The 15,611-nt window shown below is 41.5% G+C and overlaps 1 protein-coding gene across 1 annotated transcript in view; it reads left to right on the top strand.

Annotated features, from left to right (window-relative positions):
- The window catches only part of LOC118340574 (importin-8-like), a gene marked incomplete in the record, with an annotated part of 16,702 nt that extends 4,559 nt beyond the window's left edge, over window positions 1–12,143 (top strand). The window contains 5 exon segments of the mRNA XM_035678634.1: window positions 5,267–5,487; window positions 6,885–7,090; window positions 9,100–9,321; window positions 9,745–9,874; window positions 11,328–12,143. Coding sequence (XP_035534527.1) covers window positions 5,267–5,487; window positions 6,885–7,090; window positions 9,100–9,321; window positions 9,745–9,874; window position 11,328 — 780 coding nt within the window.
- Window positions 12,144–15,611: the final 3,468 nt, after the last annotated feature.

Raw genomic sequence — 15,611 nt, forward strand, 5'->3', positions numbered from 1 at the left:
GTAATACTTTTGTTTATTAATCCACTCTCTATTGACATAAAAATTAAATCAGGCAAACTATAAAATAAGGGTCCCTATTCTTCATGATGTCATCCCTGTTTTAAGTAATTAAGATCATGTGGGGCACTGGTCACACGCCGAAATTTTCATACCCGCACTGCGGCCAGATTCATTTGCGACCTTAAACCAGTTACGCCTTCCCGTATCCCCCTCAACCTAGCCCAAACCCGTTTGTTTTCTTGATTGGAAAATGACACCAGCGCGGTCACTCCAGAGATAAGACGATACCTACAACGCAGGCTCCATCAACTGGGGGTGGACCAAATTTTCCTCCATCGGCGCTCTTTAATTTACCGATTCCTCAAACAAAAAGCCTGGCACTCGTCCAAAAAATGTATTGCACTACCCTCTTCTCAAATAATCCAATTAGGAAACAAGCCCTTTATTCGGCTTATCTACAGCACACATGCGCTCCTCACACAAATTGCCTGGCGACGCAGCCTTTCTTGCATGTCTCCACCCCTCGGGTACTTCTCTTGCTCCATCTCATTCTCTTACCCGAGTGACGGCTCCTCACCTCTTTCAGGTTCACGGAGGGGCGTCAATCGCCCTTGTCAATCAATCTCCTGATCTTTAGCTCCTCCCACAATTTTCAATTGTGAATTGCAAGTCAGACTCTGGCTGGGGACACACTGCAAACATGTTCATGTTTTTGTCCGCTCATACCCACGTTGTCTTCAACCACTCTTTGGACTGTGTTTGGACTGTTGGCCTTGGTACGTGCTCGCCCACCAGCAGAGCCCCAGATTCACCAGGCCATGGCCTTGGTGGAGTCTGTGGGTTCTTTTCACTTCCTCACCTATCCCTCGCTGGACCAGCAAACAGGGGGAACCTTTTGGCTTCCGACCCAACTCTCCTGCAGAATTCCAACAGTGCGGACGTCGTGTATTTTTAATAAATTACATGTTGCACTGACCACTAAGAAATGAAAACATTTAAAGAAATGACCTTATGAAGGCCTTCTACGCTCTGTACAGCCACAAAGCGCAGCCGCAATCTCAACAGTGACACTTTGTCTTAGGCCTGAGCGTCCACAACCACTGCAAGAGCTTCTGTTTTCAACCTTGTTGACGTTGATTAAAAAGCTGTTTCCCACTAATGACAATCAGGGTAATTAATACCTACATTAGACAGCTTGGACTAATTATGGATGGTATAGCTGGAACTTATATCCAGCGTACACGAAACGAAGGAAATCCGGAGTGTACAAGCTTCTGCAAAAGAGGTATCAACCCGACCAGTGATAAGATAGACATGACCCCCATTCTACGTGTTCAAATATAACCCAACCAAGGCCGCTCGAGCATACCACTATTTTTATCCCACAATGGGATCGCCCCTCCTTCGTACATCCGTCTTATTACTCTTTTGAGACACCACGCCCTGTGCCATCTCATCCAGTGCAACAGCACCGCACAACTCTCGCCGGATTGAATAACAGTCACGCTTATTAATCAAAATTTGCGCCAGGGTAGTAGATGATTACTGGCTGACTAAAACTACTTGTTGTGTTTCTCACGCATACGGTGAATTTATATTATGCATTCAAAAAACAAAATCTCGCATACTTTGACAATCCATCAATGCTCTGATTCCATATACCAATCCCGCCTCCACAATCCTAACGCTTTCTATAGAATACCGACGCTACCCGCCAGATCTCCATGCTCCTGCGTGTAAAAGTTCCAAGCACACTTCCTGTCGTTCTATTTTTCCTCTGGTTCTCATCTCACATCTCGTATTTGTGACCGAACAGACAAGATCACCTGCTGGTATGCTTATCTGATCCGCTCGCTCCCTTCCCACACTACACACCCACCATCTCCCAACTCAACTACCACACATGACAGGGCTTTCCTCTCACGCTCTTATACACAGAGCAACTATCTCTTTGAGGCACCACACACAAGATAACCAACCGCGCCACCCCACACAGCACATCCGGATCTCACCATACAAACAGCTATCATACTTAGCACTCTCACACTCCACCCCATCACTCCACCGCACCGCCTCTCCACTCTCACCCCCAACACCACACACACACGCGCCCACCGCCACCACCCCACGCCACCCTACAATCTCTCCACGCCATCCACGCACCCTACCACCACCCCCCCCCCGCACACCACCACACACTCCCCACACTCTGACTCTCTCGCGCCTCCACCACCCCGATCCACTCACCACAAAAACAAAAAGGACAATAAAAATAGAGAATAAAACCTAATAAAAAAAAAAAAAAACAGAATAACAAAAATAAAAAAATCTATCAAAGAACAAATAAAAGAATCAATAATGCGAAACAAAAAAGAATAATCAACAAATCTGCAAAAAAACAAAAATAAAATAAACAAAACAAAAACAAACCAGAGACTGTTTATCCATTGAACGAATAATCCTGCCTTTCAATATACAGATTTCTTGTCTTCGATGCAAAAAAAAATAAAAAAAAAATAAAAAAAAAAAAAAACCAGAAATTATACATACCCTGCAACTTTACTTAAAGTTACTTTATTCAACCACGCAGAAAAGAACAACAAAAAAGTTCTGGTTTTTGATGGCAAATGACATCCAGGCTTCTCCCAAAAAATAAAACGATGTACAAGAGGCATAATAATAGAAAAACATAAATAAATAAGGGCCATGTCCCAACAATTCATTCATACCTTGCAAACTGTCACTAGTCCTATATATATAAAATATATTCAAATAGTCACATGCTGTTCTCAAAGTATACTAAAAAAAATAAAACCGCTGATTCATTGGGAAAAGCTGTTTTTAATCACTCAGGAAAACAGAAAGAAAATAACTGAGTTAAATAGAGATATAGAAGACAGTCATAGGCCTCAAAACAAAGAACTACACACATAAGGGGAGAGACACATATAGAAGAGATGACAGCATAAAGGAAAACGTCACAAGTCAGGAAAGGGCTAGTAAGGCCATATGCTAAATGTTTTTCAAAGCTTCTAGTGGCTACAGTCCGCATAAGTAAATTATTTCAACAAATACGAGACGTTTCCGCACTGTTGGGAGGAACTCAGAGGCAGCGTGGTCGGAAGCCAAAAGCTGACCCCTGTCTGGCCAGCGAGGATAGTGGACAGAAGTGAAAAAGAATCCCAAGCGATCCACCACCAACGGGCCCATCCCTGGTGAATCTCGGGCTCTGCTGGTGGCAACCGTCTCAAGCAGAAGCAGTCCAAACACCCAGGCAACAAGCAAAAGTGGTGAAGAAATGGTTAGTGGACAAAAACATTAATGTTTTGCAGTGGCCCAGCCAGAGTCCTGACTTCTCCAATCCAATTGAGATTCTGTGGAGGAAGCTAACGATCAGGTTGATGTCAAGGAGACCCTCCAACCTGAAAGTGTTTACGCTCATCACTAAAGATGAATGGACAAAAATACCAGTGGAGACATGCAAAAAGCTGGTCAGCAATATAGGAAGCAATGTGATTGCTGTAATAGCCAATAAAGGCTTTTCTATTGATTATTGAGAAGGATATGAATAATTTTGGACATGCCACTTTTATTCAAATGTAAAAAGCTGAGAAATACTTTTTTCCACAATGATGCCTCTTGTACATCGTCTTATCTTCTGGGAGACGCCTGTGTCATTTCCAATCAAGAAAAAACTTGCTGGTTGAATAAAAGTAACTTTAAGTCAAAATATCCCAGGGGTATGAATAATTTCGGGCTTGACTGTATATCCTTCCACGTTTTTCATCGTAGAAACTTCATTCAAACCTTCATGACAAATGGCACTTTCTCACATTAATTCAGCTTTTTCATATCTTTCATACTTTTTATACAATCACACACAAAAAACAGGAGTGCCAACCCACTGCCGCATTTATTCCCATGTTGAGAAGCTGAGAGCAGAAATTTCAGTGGTGAAGCAGAAACGGCTTCTTCTCCTGACTGGACTGCTGTTGTGGTCACATTTTTGATCCTATACCACAAAACTCTCACACACTGTGCTCAGCAGGTTTTCTTATTTCTCTAAATATCCCCATTTAGGTGATAGGAGTTATGGTCTAGGAGCTAGGAGCAGAATCATGAGAGGTGCACCTCAGCTAAAACCTCTGAAATGGAATATCTGAGCCAGGAGTCAAAGCAGATCACCATGGCAACCTTTAATTAGAGTTGGGAGCGCACAGCTGATAGACGAGCTAATTAACAGCAGCAGACAGCAAGGCAGGCAGACACACACAGCAACACATTTTCAAGTATTTGTGAAGCTTTAAACTCAATTTAAACATATAATGTTCCACATCTTGAATACATTATGACATTTATTCAACTGTTCACTCCCATTCATAGTAACTAGACTTCTCACTTTTCCAACTAGAATAGTCATTCATCTTATACATATTAAACCCAGCTGTTCATCTTAGCTCATAGTCATATGTAAAGCAATGCAATGTAACTCTGAGATTACACTACGGTTTACATTCTTAATCCCTCTACCACTTTTCCAGGTATTCAAACTTATTTCTACAACTTATCTCTAATCATTCGGTTGAAAACTACATTCAAACCTTATGTGATGTATTCAACTTTTCAGTCCCATTCACAATAACTCTTTTCTACTTTTCCAACTAAAATGATCTTTCACTTACTTCATACAAATTAAAGCCATCAATATAGTAAAGCGATAGCTTATTAATAAACCTTAAAATCTGTCACCTTTTAAAGATTATTAATATTATTTAACTTTTACAGCCATTAATACAGTTTAGTGTCAGCCTTTCAGCAGCCAGCAATTTCTTACCATCTCGAGTAGTCTATTTTGGGAAAAAGGTAAAACGCATTTGTTAAGTTTTAAGTATTCTATTCAGCTTAAGGAATATAGTAATGTAACAACTAATTACTTTTGATATCAAATAATAAGTAGTAATATTAGTCAGCAGGTCACTTTGCTTGGAAAACTTATCCTAACAAAATGACATGGAGGCAAGCTCATTGTTGCTCATAATTGAATTTTTTAATTCGTTCTTAATGCAAGCAAAGACAAACCTTTTATACTTGGCTAAAGTTGCAGTGACTAGAATCAGACTCTGAAATCTGTAACCTGGCTTTGTGTTACATGAAGATGGAGGTCAGTGAGACTGTTGCACATCAAAAGTTTTCTCCATGGTTTGTCCCTCCAAAATTTTAACCATAGGAGAAACAGCAGGCTGATTGCTCTGTTTCCTATCTGCAGTGCATCCCACTGTTTGTGGAGGCCGTTCTGGAGCGTTTGATGAGGGGGGTGAAGTCCAGCGAGCTGAGGACCATGTGCCTGCAGGTGGTCATTGCTGCTCTGTACTACAACCCAGCCCTGCTCATCCACACGCTGGACAACATGCACTTCCAGCACAACCCACAGCCCATCACTGCCCACTTCATCAACCAGTGGATGAACGACACCGAGTTCTTCCTGGGGTGAGGGAGAGGCTCCTGTTGTTTGTAACCAGAAAACCAAAACAAGGAGCTAACAGAGGCTAAAGGGCTACACAGAGTAGAGAGGAACTGCAGAGTAGATGTCCGCAGGTTGTGGTATTTGTGGTTGTTTGGCACCTGTGTGACCGTATAAGATGCCCTATAACAGCTGAGACTGAACCACGCAAAAAGGATAATCCAAAACAATGAGCTAAAAGAGGCAAAAAGGCTTTGTAGGTCCGCAAAGTTCTTACAGCAAGCACATTACACATTTAATTCGTTATCAATGTTAAGGCTACTGTGTAGTTGGAGCACGGTCACTATCGGTGGTTGTTGTTGCCTCCCAACAAGAAGGTCTTTTTAGAATACACATTCATTATGTTCACGTGCAGTCTGATCATTCAACTATACTGTAATTACCGCAACAAAGTTGTAATCTTGTCCTAGATTTTCAGGTTTAACGGAATAGTCAACGTTTTACAAAATGAACAAATTTATATTCTAAGACTAGAGTCAGGAAATGGTTATCCTAGCTTAGCATAAAGACTGGAAGCAGAGGGAAACAGCTAGCCTGGCTCCAACCAAAGATCAACATCTACCAACACATCTGAAGTGTCTAATTAATATGTTACACAAACAGAACTGTAAAACAGGTTTCAAGGGTAGTTCCCAGAGTAGTGCTGTGAGCACTGACCATATTTGGCAACACACACTACAGCTGGAGATACTGAAATCTTACAGTGGAGCGAGAGAGTGGTCGGCCATCAGAGAGGAGAAACAGCTGGAATATTTTCACATCTAACTTGGTGAATTAAAGTTTTTTTTTCTTGGCCGAACTATAGTTGGTGATTGTTGGAACAGTGTAAAGACTAAGAAAGATGGTTTTGTTGAGTTTCATTTAGTTTCTGTCGTTTGAATCTTATGGTGATCTTTGAGGTAAAAAGACTCTTTTTGTCAATGATGTCTGGTGGCTTTTAATTGAGCGATATAACAGCTGTTTCTGATGAAACAAAAATCCATGAGGTTGTTAGACACCATCTGAGCCTGTCAGTGGCAAAATCAAGCACTGTTAGTGCACTTTCACGATGGTGCACAGTTGCCCTTTAAGGATTACAGTTCCTCAGCTGCAGCCCTCTCGCTCAAAACTGAACTGATTTTAAACAATCTTGTCTCAATTAGGCTTTTAGACAAAAAAACATGGGAAATAAAGTCCAGGGTGAAAAATACAGAAGTTACCATTTAACTAGTGACCTGTAGAGGGGGTTTTGAATGTAGGGCAGAGCCAAGCTAACTGTTCCCCTCCCCTGCTTCCAATCTTTATGCTAAGCTAGGCTAACCACATCCCGAATTCTACTCTGTACTTAACACACTGACATGAGTTTCTTTGGTCCACTCCCCAGGCTCCATGACCGTAAGATGTGTATCATCGGCCTGAGTGTGCTGATGGAGCTGCCCAGCCGGCCAGCAGTGCTAGAGGGAGTCGCCGCCCAGATCGTCCCCTCCATCCTGCTCCTGTTCCTGAGCCTCAAACACCTCTACGCCTCCCGCCTTGTCAACAAGCCGGACCTGCTGGCCCGCGCAGGGGCCCAGGATGAAGACCAAAACGGTGAGAAAAGATCAGGGAGGCGCAGGACAAGGACAGAAGTGAGGAACTAATGTGGAGTGAATGAGGACAAAAAGACAGCAGAGAAGAGAAAAGAAATTGGCTTAGTGATGATGATAAAATGCGATTCTCTATTTTGTTTTTGCCAACATCGGATCTTCCACTACTTGAATCTTGATTCAGCCCTGAGCCCAAATTAGCTGCACCACATTTACTTTCTCACCCCCACCGGCTCTACTTTGCTTCAGTCTAGCATAAAGGAATTAGATTACTAAACCTTGTCTACTGCTTGTGGGGCCGACTGATAAATTAACTACGATAATTAGCTACGGTGACGGTTAAGGGTTGCTCCTGCGGCCTGGTGTTTAAAATGCATTGATTTCACCGCATTAAATGGTTTGGAATGGTGTATACTTATTAGAAAGGCTTACTTTTTCTTCCAGTGAAAGTTGAATGTGTTCAGGTTTGAAATGTGCTTTCAGTCATGAGGGAAGGATATAAAAGGACTGTGTTATGGAGCGAATATCAAGTAACAGAATTTCCAAGCTGTAGTGTAGTCAGTGTTGTTACATATTTGTTATAACTCATATAAGTTCACAATGAAAGGTCTAATAAAGAGATAACTCATGCATACAAAAAGTTAGGATTAAGAAGTTAAACTCTAAAGGAACCATCAGTGACAAATAAAGAATACGAAGTAAAACTCAATTTAAAAGCAGGGTCTCCTTTACTAGCCTGGTGTGGCTACAGGTTTAAAATAATAAAAGAAGGTCTCATATAGAGGCCTGGTCTGGATTTTATAGAAGTTCTTTGGATGTATAAAACCTCTTAAAGCCCACTGCGCCGCCTGCTTGATCGAGTTCTAAACTGCTTAAATCGCCTAAGCAGCAAAGTATCAATTGAATGATTCGTCATCAATATATTGTTTGATAGCTTAATGTTTATGCAAGTAATATTCACACTGGTACCGTGAGTATCAGCTGTGGTGATCTATAGCTATGAACTATATCCAGATGTTGCCAAGGCGGTGGCAAGTGGTGTATCAAGCTGAAAAACATGCCTTCAGAAAGCTGCCACCAACTCTACATCCATGTTTTGCTACAAACTATTTTAACCTCAGGAAGACAAAAAGACAAAACACAGTTTAACCGTTTAACGCATTTGTACACCTGTAGTTCAATGCAGTTTGATACTGCAGGTCACATAATTTTAGGGGCAGCTAAACCAGCTATTGTCATTTTAATAAAAAAGTCAGGCAGTAATTGTTATTTTTCCATTCTGTGAGCAACCATGATTTGATTTTATTCTGCACACGGCATGAGTCTGTGAACAGTGAGTGAAGTAGCCAGTCATCTCAGCCATCTCAGCAAGTTACCTTGCTGAGATGATGGAGGTGTGCAACTGTTAACACACTCCTCTTTGTTCCATTACTCCCTGCAATATTTCAAACTGATCTGCTGTTAAAAAAATGTACGCTTTGTAGATGCATTTTTTATGAATGATAGCGACGTCGAACTCACTGACGAACATGCATTTCCTTTTTTTTTTTAAAGTTATTTTTTTGGCCTTTTATTGGCTTTATTGGACAGTGACAGCTGTAGATAGACAGGGAAGGTGGGTAGAGAGAGAGGGGATGACACGCAGCAAAGGGCTGCAGGTCGGATTCGAACCCGGCCCGCTACAGCAACTCCGTAAGTTTTTTGTGAATTTATTGTGAATTTTGCTGTAGATACCTAATTCATAATTTATGTAATACGTTTATGAGTGGACTTTCAGCACGAATGAGCAGAAAGTTCAGGATACCAACGTCAGATTTTAATTTATATCCTTTAGCTCTTAAAATCACTTATTGAAATAGAGTTTTCTCCTGGAATCTATAAGAAAAACTGTGTCATGTGGTTCTGTGTGTCCAGGTAGAGTTTCCCTCTCTGTATATGTTCAAAAGTGGCCAGAGAGAATCGGCACTGTGAAACCTTAGATCCTAATGTGTCTATTATTTTCCATATGGGCAGAGGAGATTCCCAGTGATGAAGATGAAGTTAACGAGAACCGCAACGCCATGCAGGAGCAGTCCAGCATGCCGTCAGGGCAGGGCGGCGATGACGACGACGAAGACGAAGACGACTACTGGGATGATGAGGGCTTTGAGGGAACGCCGCTGGAGGAGTACAGCACACCCCTGGACTACGACAACGGGGAGGACGAGTATCGCTTCTTCACCTCCGCCCTCCTCCGTAAGTCACCATTCAAAAGTACACGCCCCACTTGCGGAAAAGGTTTTATTTACACTGCCGCTGCTGTTTCGATTTTGTCTGAAGGGCTGCCTGCAGTGTCCGACTCTGAAATCCCCTGTCCCCTGGTCTAGCTAAATCACACTGTTGTTTATAAGTAACAGAATCACTTAAGTATCTCCACACAGTATACAACTCCTAATGTAAGAATACCTTTCTCTACCCATGCACAGCCCTTTCAGTTAACTATGATATAAAACAGAAAAGCAGCACTTCCTCACATTTAAGAAGGGGTTAGGGGTTAGGGTTAGGGTTAGTATGTTAAGTATTTTTGCTTGGTAAATGAATCTCTTCACCTCTACTGCAGCTGTATGAAAACACCTCCACACTCTAACCATTCTCTTTGGCCCTACGTGTGCTTGTCAGGGGTCCAGAACACTGACGCTGCCTGGTACCAGTGCTTGACGGCTCCGCTCAGCGACGACCAGAAGAAACAGCTGCAGGAGATCTACAGCATCTCGCAGCAGAGGAGGAGCACCGCCGCCAAGGGCCAGTGGTGGGAGTTGCCTCTATAGATAGTAAAATACAGACAGCAAAGAGAAGTGAGAGGGATGTGAGAAAATGTTAATTAATTCTGTTAGAGATGTTTCTTAATTGGAACATTGGCCTGAAGGGTTGTTCTGTCACAGTTTTCATAGTAAGTGGAGATTTCCAACTTTCTGACACACTTTCTGGAACACAGCATGAGAACCAGTGGACAGACAGCAAAGTCTGTCCAAACTACAGAGACCCAGAAGGGATATACATAAGGGGGAAAACAAAAATTACTGTGTTATCTGAAAAAATATGTTGCTTATGTCCCACAATGAGCAACAACCGTAACACCTCTGGTTCAGATCCTTCAGAATAAAAGCATAATCTCTGCAACCTTAACTGACCAAAAAACTTAAATTCACAAAAACTGTCAAGTGAGAGGGCTTTATCTGGACAGCATATGACACTCCATTAAACCTTTGATTTAGATCAAAATCTATATTGAAAAACTATTTAGAATATTTATAGGTAAGGACAGAGCTGGATATCGGACTGAGAGCGGGGGGGGGAAACGGCTAGCTAGGCTCTGTCAAACAAATTCACCTACCAACAGCTCACCAATTTACATGTTTCATCCTGTCCATTTTCAATTCATGGAGCTCCTTATTCCAAAGAGCTTGCTGTGTACGTTTCTACTTTCAATAAAAGTGTAGTGTTGCTCTACCTGAACTAGTAGCCTTTACAACACTGTTCGTTGTCCCAGAAAGGTTGCTCATCCTGAACCTGTCCTCCCCAACCAAATCTGGCAACCCACGCTGTAAAATAAGTACTAGGTGGATGGATAAACCATTCTTATCTAATATATAATAGTTTCAGCTCATAATAACTCAAAGTAAAATTGCAGATTGACATCTGTACATTTGTGTTTGCCAAGCTTTTAGAAATAGTGAGGTCATGAGTCTGAACCCTAATAGGGGGGTTCAGGGGCATAAATTAATATATTAAATTAATTTTTAATTAATTTTCCACCGGGAATGCTTTTGCCACTAAAAATGTCAAAGCCGACCTCCTGATGGATTTTGTGCACGGAAGTTTGGACATCACGATTTGAAAGCATATAGGATAACAGTTTGTGAGCTCAAATCTTGAACAAACAGTGCTGACTGATCTTGTAGTCCGTGTTTGAATATAGGTTACAGCCCACTCGCTCACAGAGTGAATAGAATTACATACACGACTCATTACATGTATGTCACAAAACGTAAAGAGTTGCTCACACAGAGCTTGTCTACTTCTCGACAGAGCCAGCCAGCTGTTTCCCCCGGCTTCCAGTCTTTATGCTAAGCTAGGCTAACCACATGCTGTTCCGTAGCAGACACGTAGAATCACCTCCAACAACAGAATGACTACAGAAACCTTTAAAATGTGCCATATTGTTTAGTTTTGTGTTGAACTGAAGCTTGTTGTGTTTTCAGAGCACTGAGGAGACAGACGGACCGCAGAACCAGATGAGGGGGATGAAGAAGAGAGGAGCTGGTCTGACCTGACCTGAAGTGGATTTCAGTCTAACCTGAATTATCTCAGTCCAGATCAGACCATATCAGACTTAATGGATCCCACCAAAACCAGGTCCCAGGGGTGCCATCAGAACTGGAAGGAGTAGCAGGGGCTGGGTTGGCATTATAGCAGTTTGGGACCTGGTGCACTGTAAAGAGCCCCTACTGGAATATTCCTATCACCAGGACAGGACCGCTGGCCTGTGTGCGTGTGCGTGCGTGTGTGAATGTGTGTGTGCTTGTGTGTGAGATTCCAGAGAAAGGTCTGCATTATAAATATAAATGTCCTTGACCAGCAAAATTTGTTAAGTTCTTGTACAGTGCAGTCCTTTGGTCTGTGACTAAGTAACTGTGTTTGCGTGTGTGTGTGTCTGAGAAACTGTAAGAAATAAAAACACATCAGAGTGTGTGTTTGTACGTACTGTAAACGCTTGTCTTTGTCCCTCTATAGTTAACACTTTTTATCATCTCATGAAGCGAGAGCCTATGAGGAACAAGAAGAGCCCCATTTCTGTCCGGGTGCCTTGTATACAGACTGCTGATGGATGAGAAGGTCAGAGGTAAAAGACTTGTGGCCTTTGGCTACGACATCACCCATATGAAATGTAAAATGGAGAAGGGATTCCGGGAGAAGCAATTTTTTTTGTCTTTCCGTTTGTCCCTAGATTTTGTTTTTGTAACAGTTTTCAGAACTAATTTAAGAAAATCATAAAACGTCACGTAACATTTTTCTGAGTTCTTGTTATTCTGTCTTTCTTTACTCCTTCTTACCTTTAAAACAATTGTGAGCATGTTAGCATCCTGATGTTAGCATTTAGGTAAGATATTCACATTACAGTGGAAAAACTAGGGTCTTGCACCACACTGTTGGTTGGTGCAGTATTTTTGTCTCTGGAACTACCAGTGGTGCTGTGCCTTCATTTCCATTATAAAGTAATAGAGTACAATGGTAGGAAAAATTGTACGTCCTTAATTTCAATGGTGAGGTAATTAAGGTTTTTGGTATTGGAGAATTAATGGAATGGCTGCCTTGAAGGTAAGTAAACATACTGCCTTAATTTCCATTAGAAGGTAATGGAAGTCAATGGCTGCCTTAAAGATACAGTAGACAAAAGTACACTACCTTATTGTTTTGAATCAAGGACATGGAAACCAATGGCTGCCATAAAGGTGGGGAAAATTAAATTGACATTTTTGTCACAAAGTAATGGAAATCAATGGCTGCCTTGGAGGTACAGTAGAAAAAAAGTATTATTACCTTTGTGTTTTTGTAACAAGGACATGTAAACCACTGGCTGCCTTTAAGGTAGGATAAAGTATACTATCTTAATCTATAACAGGGAAATGGAAGCCATACTACCTTTGTTTCCTTTACAGGGTAATGCAGGTTTCAGAGTTTTGAAGTCATCTGCCCTTGAATTGCATTACCACGCAACAAGACTTAAAGCACAGTGTGAGAGTCTGCTAATTAAATGGACCAGAAACCAATCGCTGAGTTGAAAGTCAGAAAAGGTATAAACTTGAGTTTAGGAGCTTACAGAACCCTTGGTTTGGTATTTTAACTATGCTGCAGAGACGGAAAGGAGTTTAGGGCTTAGTGAAATCCAAAAAGTTAGTGTTGTCCATTGGCCAGTACCTCTTTCATTCTCCAAATTGTGTACATGGTGTCTTACTTACGCAATCACTACACTGGCCTCTTTCCTCCCCTCTGAGTTGGTATTCCCTGTGTGTTCTATTGCAGCTTCTGTGTTGTAATGCTTCTTTTCCTCATCCCTGCGTGAGTGTATGTGCAGTACAACAAAGAGCAGCCAAGCACAGAGGAGCTGTCCTGTGGTGGAGGGATGTGGACTGTCAACAGTGGCTTTCTTTACTGGTGTTTGTGTGTATTCTCACTCTGTGGCTCCTTGGTCATGAAGCACTGCAGGAAATTCACTCTACAGCGGTGGAATCCGTTCCTCCTCCATCATTAGTTTCCTGTCTCTGGCTCCCCGTCTCCCTGTCTCCCTCTCACAGTGTCTCTGCGAGCTTTGTAATAATTTGTCCTGCATACGAATGACACCAGCTGGTGGAAGATGTTTTTTCGGCTGACATATCTAGGCCAAGTGAAGCTGGTGCTGCAGCAGTAACGAGCATTCTGGAGGCTGGAGGATGTTATCAAGCAGAGAGTTGCAGAGGGGAAAGTAAAGGCCAGTGAAAAATCACCACATCAACTGTAAACACTGAAAGGGTTGAGTTGATTTGCAGCCCCGCTTTCAGCCTGTCTTGACACATTAGTTTGGGTGATATGTGGAATCGTACAAAGTTGAATTCACCCTTGATTAAGATTAATACTCTTTGGCCACTTACACCCAGTGAGAATGCCTCTTAATCTACAAAGACACTGCAGAAAACCAAGCCAATTAGCTTAACATGTAGTTGCTATTCATGTTTGATTGTGAGTGGAAGTAGAAGTAGCAAAAAGTACACACTCTCCCCCAATTACTGGTACCATTAACCGTGAAAGACTCACTTGACAGTGCTGCAGTATAAGGCTGGGTATTCTTTACAATCCCACAACAAAGTTAAATGTTCTTTTACCTCAGGCAGCCAGCCTCTCAATAAAGTTTTTTGTTTCAATTTTTTGGTATAAAATTGGCAAGAATAACTAGATTCTAAGATTATGAATCTGACCAGACATTCGATACCAGCTGTCAGTGATTATGTGTTTGAATTTCAAGTCAAGTAGCCAAGTTCTAGATATCATTTTTAGACCCATTTCAGAACCTATAATCATGTTTTCTTGTGACTTGAGATGAAAGCTGAGAGTTTCAACCCTTGTACAATTACTATGTTAATTTATGGCCTGATTTCTAGGCTGTTCAATCGCTCATCATCTCATGTCACAAGAACCCATGATTTTTAAGTTCTGAAATGGGTCTAAACATAATAACTAGAACTTAAGATGAGTCAACAAAGTCAAAAAAATTAAAATGAAAAAGTTTTAAAAAGTTAAAGAAAGGAACTGGAAAGCAAAACTGACGATACACTTTCTTTTATCTTTTCTTTTTACTTTAGTCAATGTCACAAACAGCCGTATGTTGACCAAGCTTTAAAATGTTTTTAGAACTACTTAAAATGTTTTAATTTGAAAAAAAAGTTAAACTATCTAAAAAAAAAATCAAGTTTGATGTAGCTTAAATGTCTATAAATTTAATTTGCATAAAATGCTTTTAAATGGAACTAACTTAAAATGTTTAGAGAGGCGATGACATGCAGCATGCCTTTAAGTTCATCTAATTAAAAATGTTAAGTTGACCTTACAATGTGAAAGCAAAGTCAGTGACTGTTAACTGTCCTTTTGAAAGACAGCATGATATAATATGTTGTAAAGAGGAGGGAAGAGATAGCAACAGACAAAAACCCTTGAGAAAGACAAAACAGGGAAACAGTCAAACCCTTTTTGAAATGAAAGGAGACATTTTCAGGAGACTGCTTGGAGAGGCAGTCACGGACAACAGCAAAAGTCCAAAGAGAGCACAATTAAAGCATAGCAAGCCTTCACCGTGACAGATGAAGCCACGTGTTGTACTGTCTATGCCGTGGCGCCTCCTCGAGCCAAACTGTCTCAGCTGAAAGGTGTGTGACTGTCAAGAGTCAATGACCCACATACATGGAAGGATGGCCTAGGGCACACAGGTGGAGAAACAGGCCAACTTTCAGAGACAGTTTTTTTTCATTCTTCTGGTGAATTAACATGCTGCTCTCCCTCAGACTAATTTGACATGTTTTGACAGCGCTGCAGAATTCTTGATCATCCTCAAAATATGGCACAGAAAAACCCCTCCCTGCTGTGCTCCACTAGCAAGCTTTTTTTGATTTAGCTTCTGGTACACATGAATGCAACTCTTGTGTGTGTGTGTGTGTGTGTGTGCGTGTGCACAGATTTCCTGGTCGCACAGGGTTAACACTGACACAACTGGATCTTAGCAGCAGTCACTGACTTTATTCTAATTAAGGCTAATGGAATACTTTTATTGAGCGTCTGATTTTTTTGGGCCAAATTGTGCTTTAAATTAAGGACTTCTGTTGTCATTCTGTTGAATGTGTATGAATGAGTTAGTTTCTGTTTGATGGACTTTGCCATCACTGAGTGAATGTGTGTGAAAGGGTGAATGTGGCACGTAGTGTAAAAGCGCTTTGAGTGGTCGGAAGACTAGACAGGCG

This window comes from Morone saxatilis, unplaced genomic scaffold (genome assembly GCF_004916995.1).
Source record: "Morone saxatilis isolate NCDOM2014 unplaced genomic scaffold, NCSU_SB_2.0 Contig10, whole genome shotgun sequence".
In the NCBI taxonomy this organism is placed as follows: Eukaryota; Metazoa; Chordata; class Actinopteri; family Moronidae; genus Morone; species Morone saxatilis.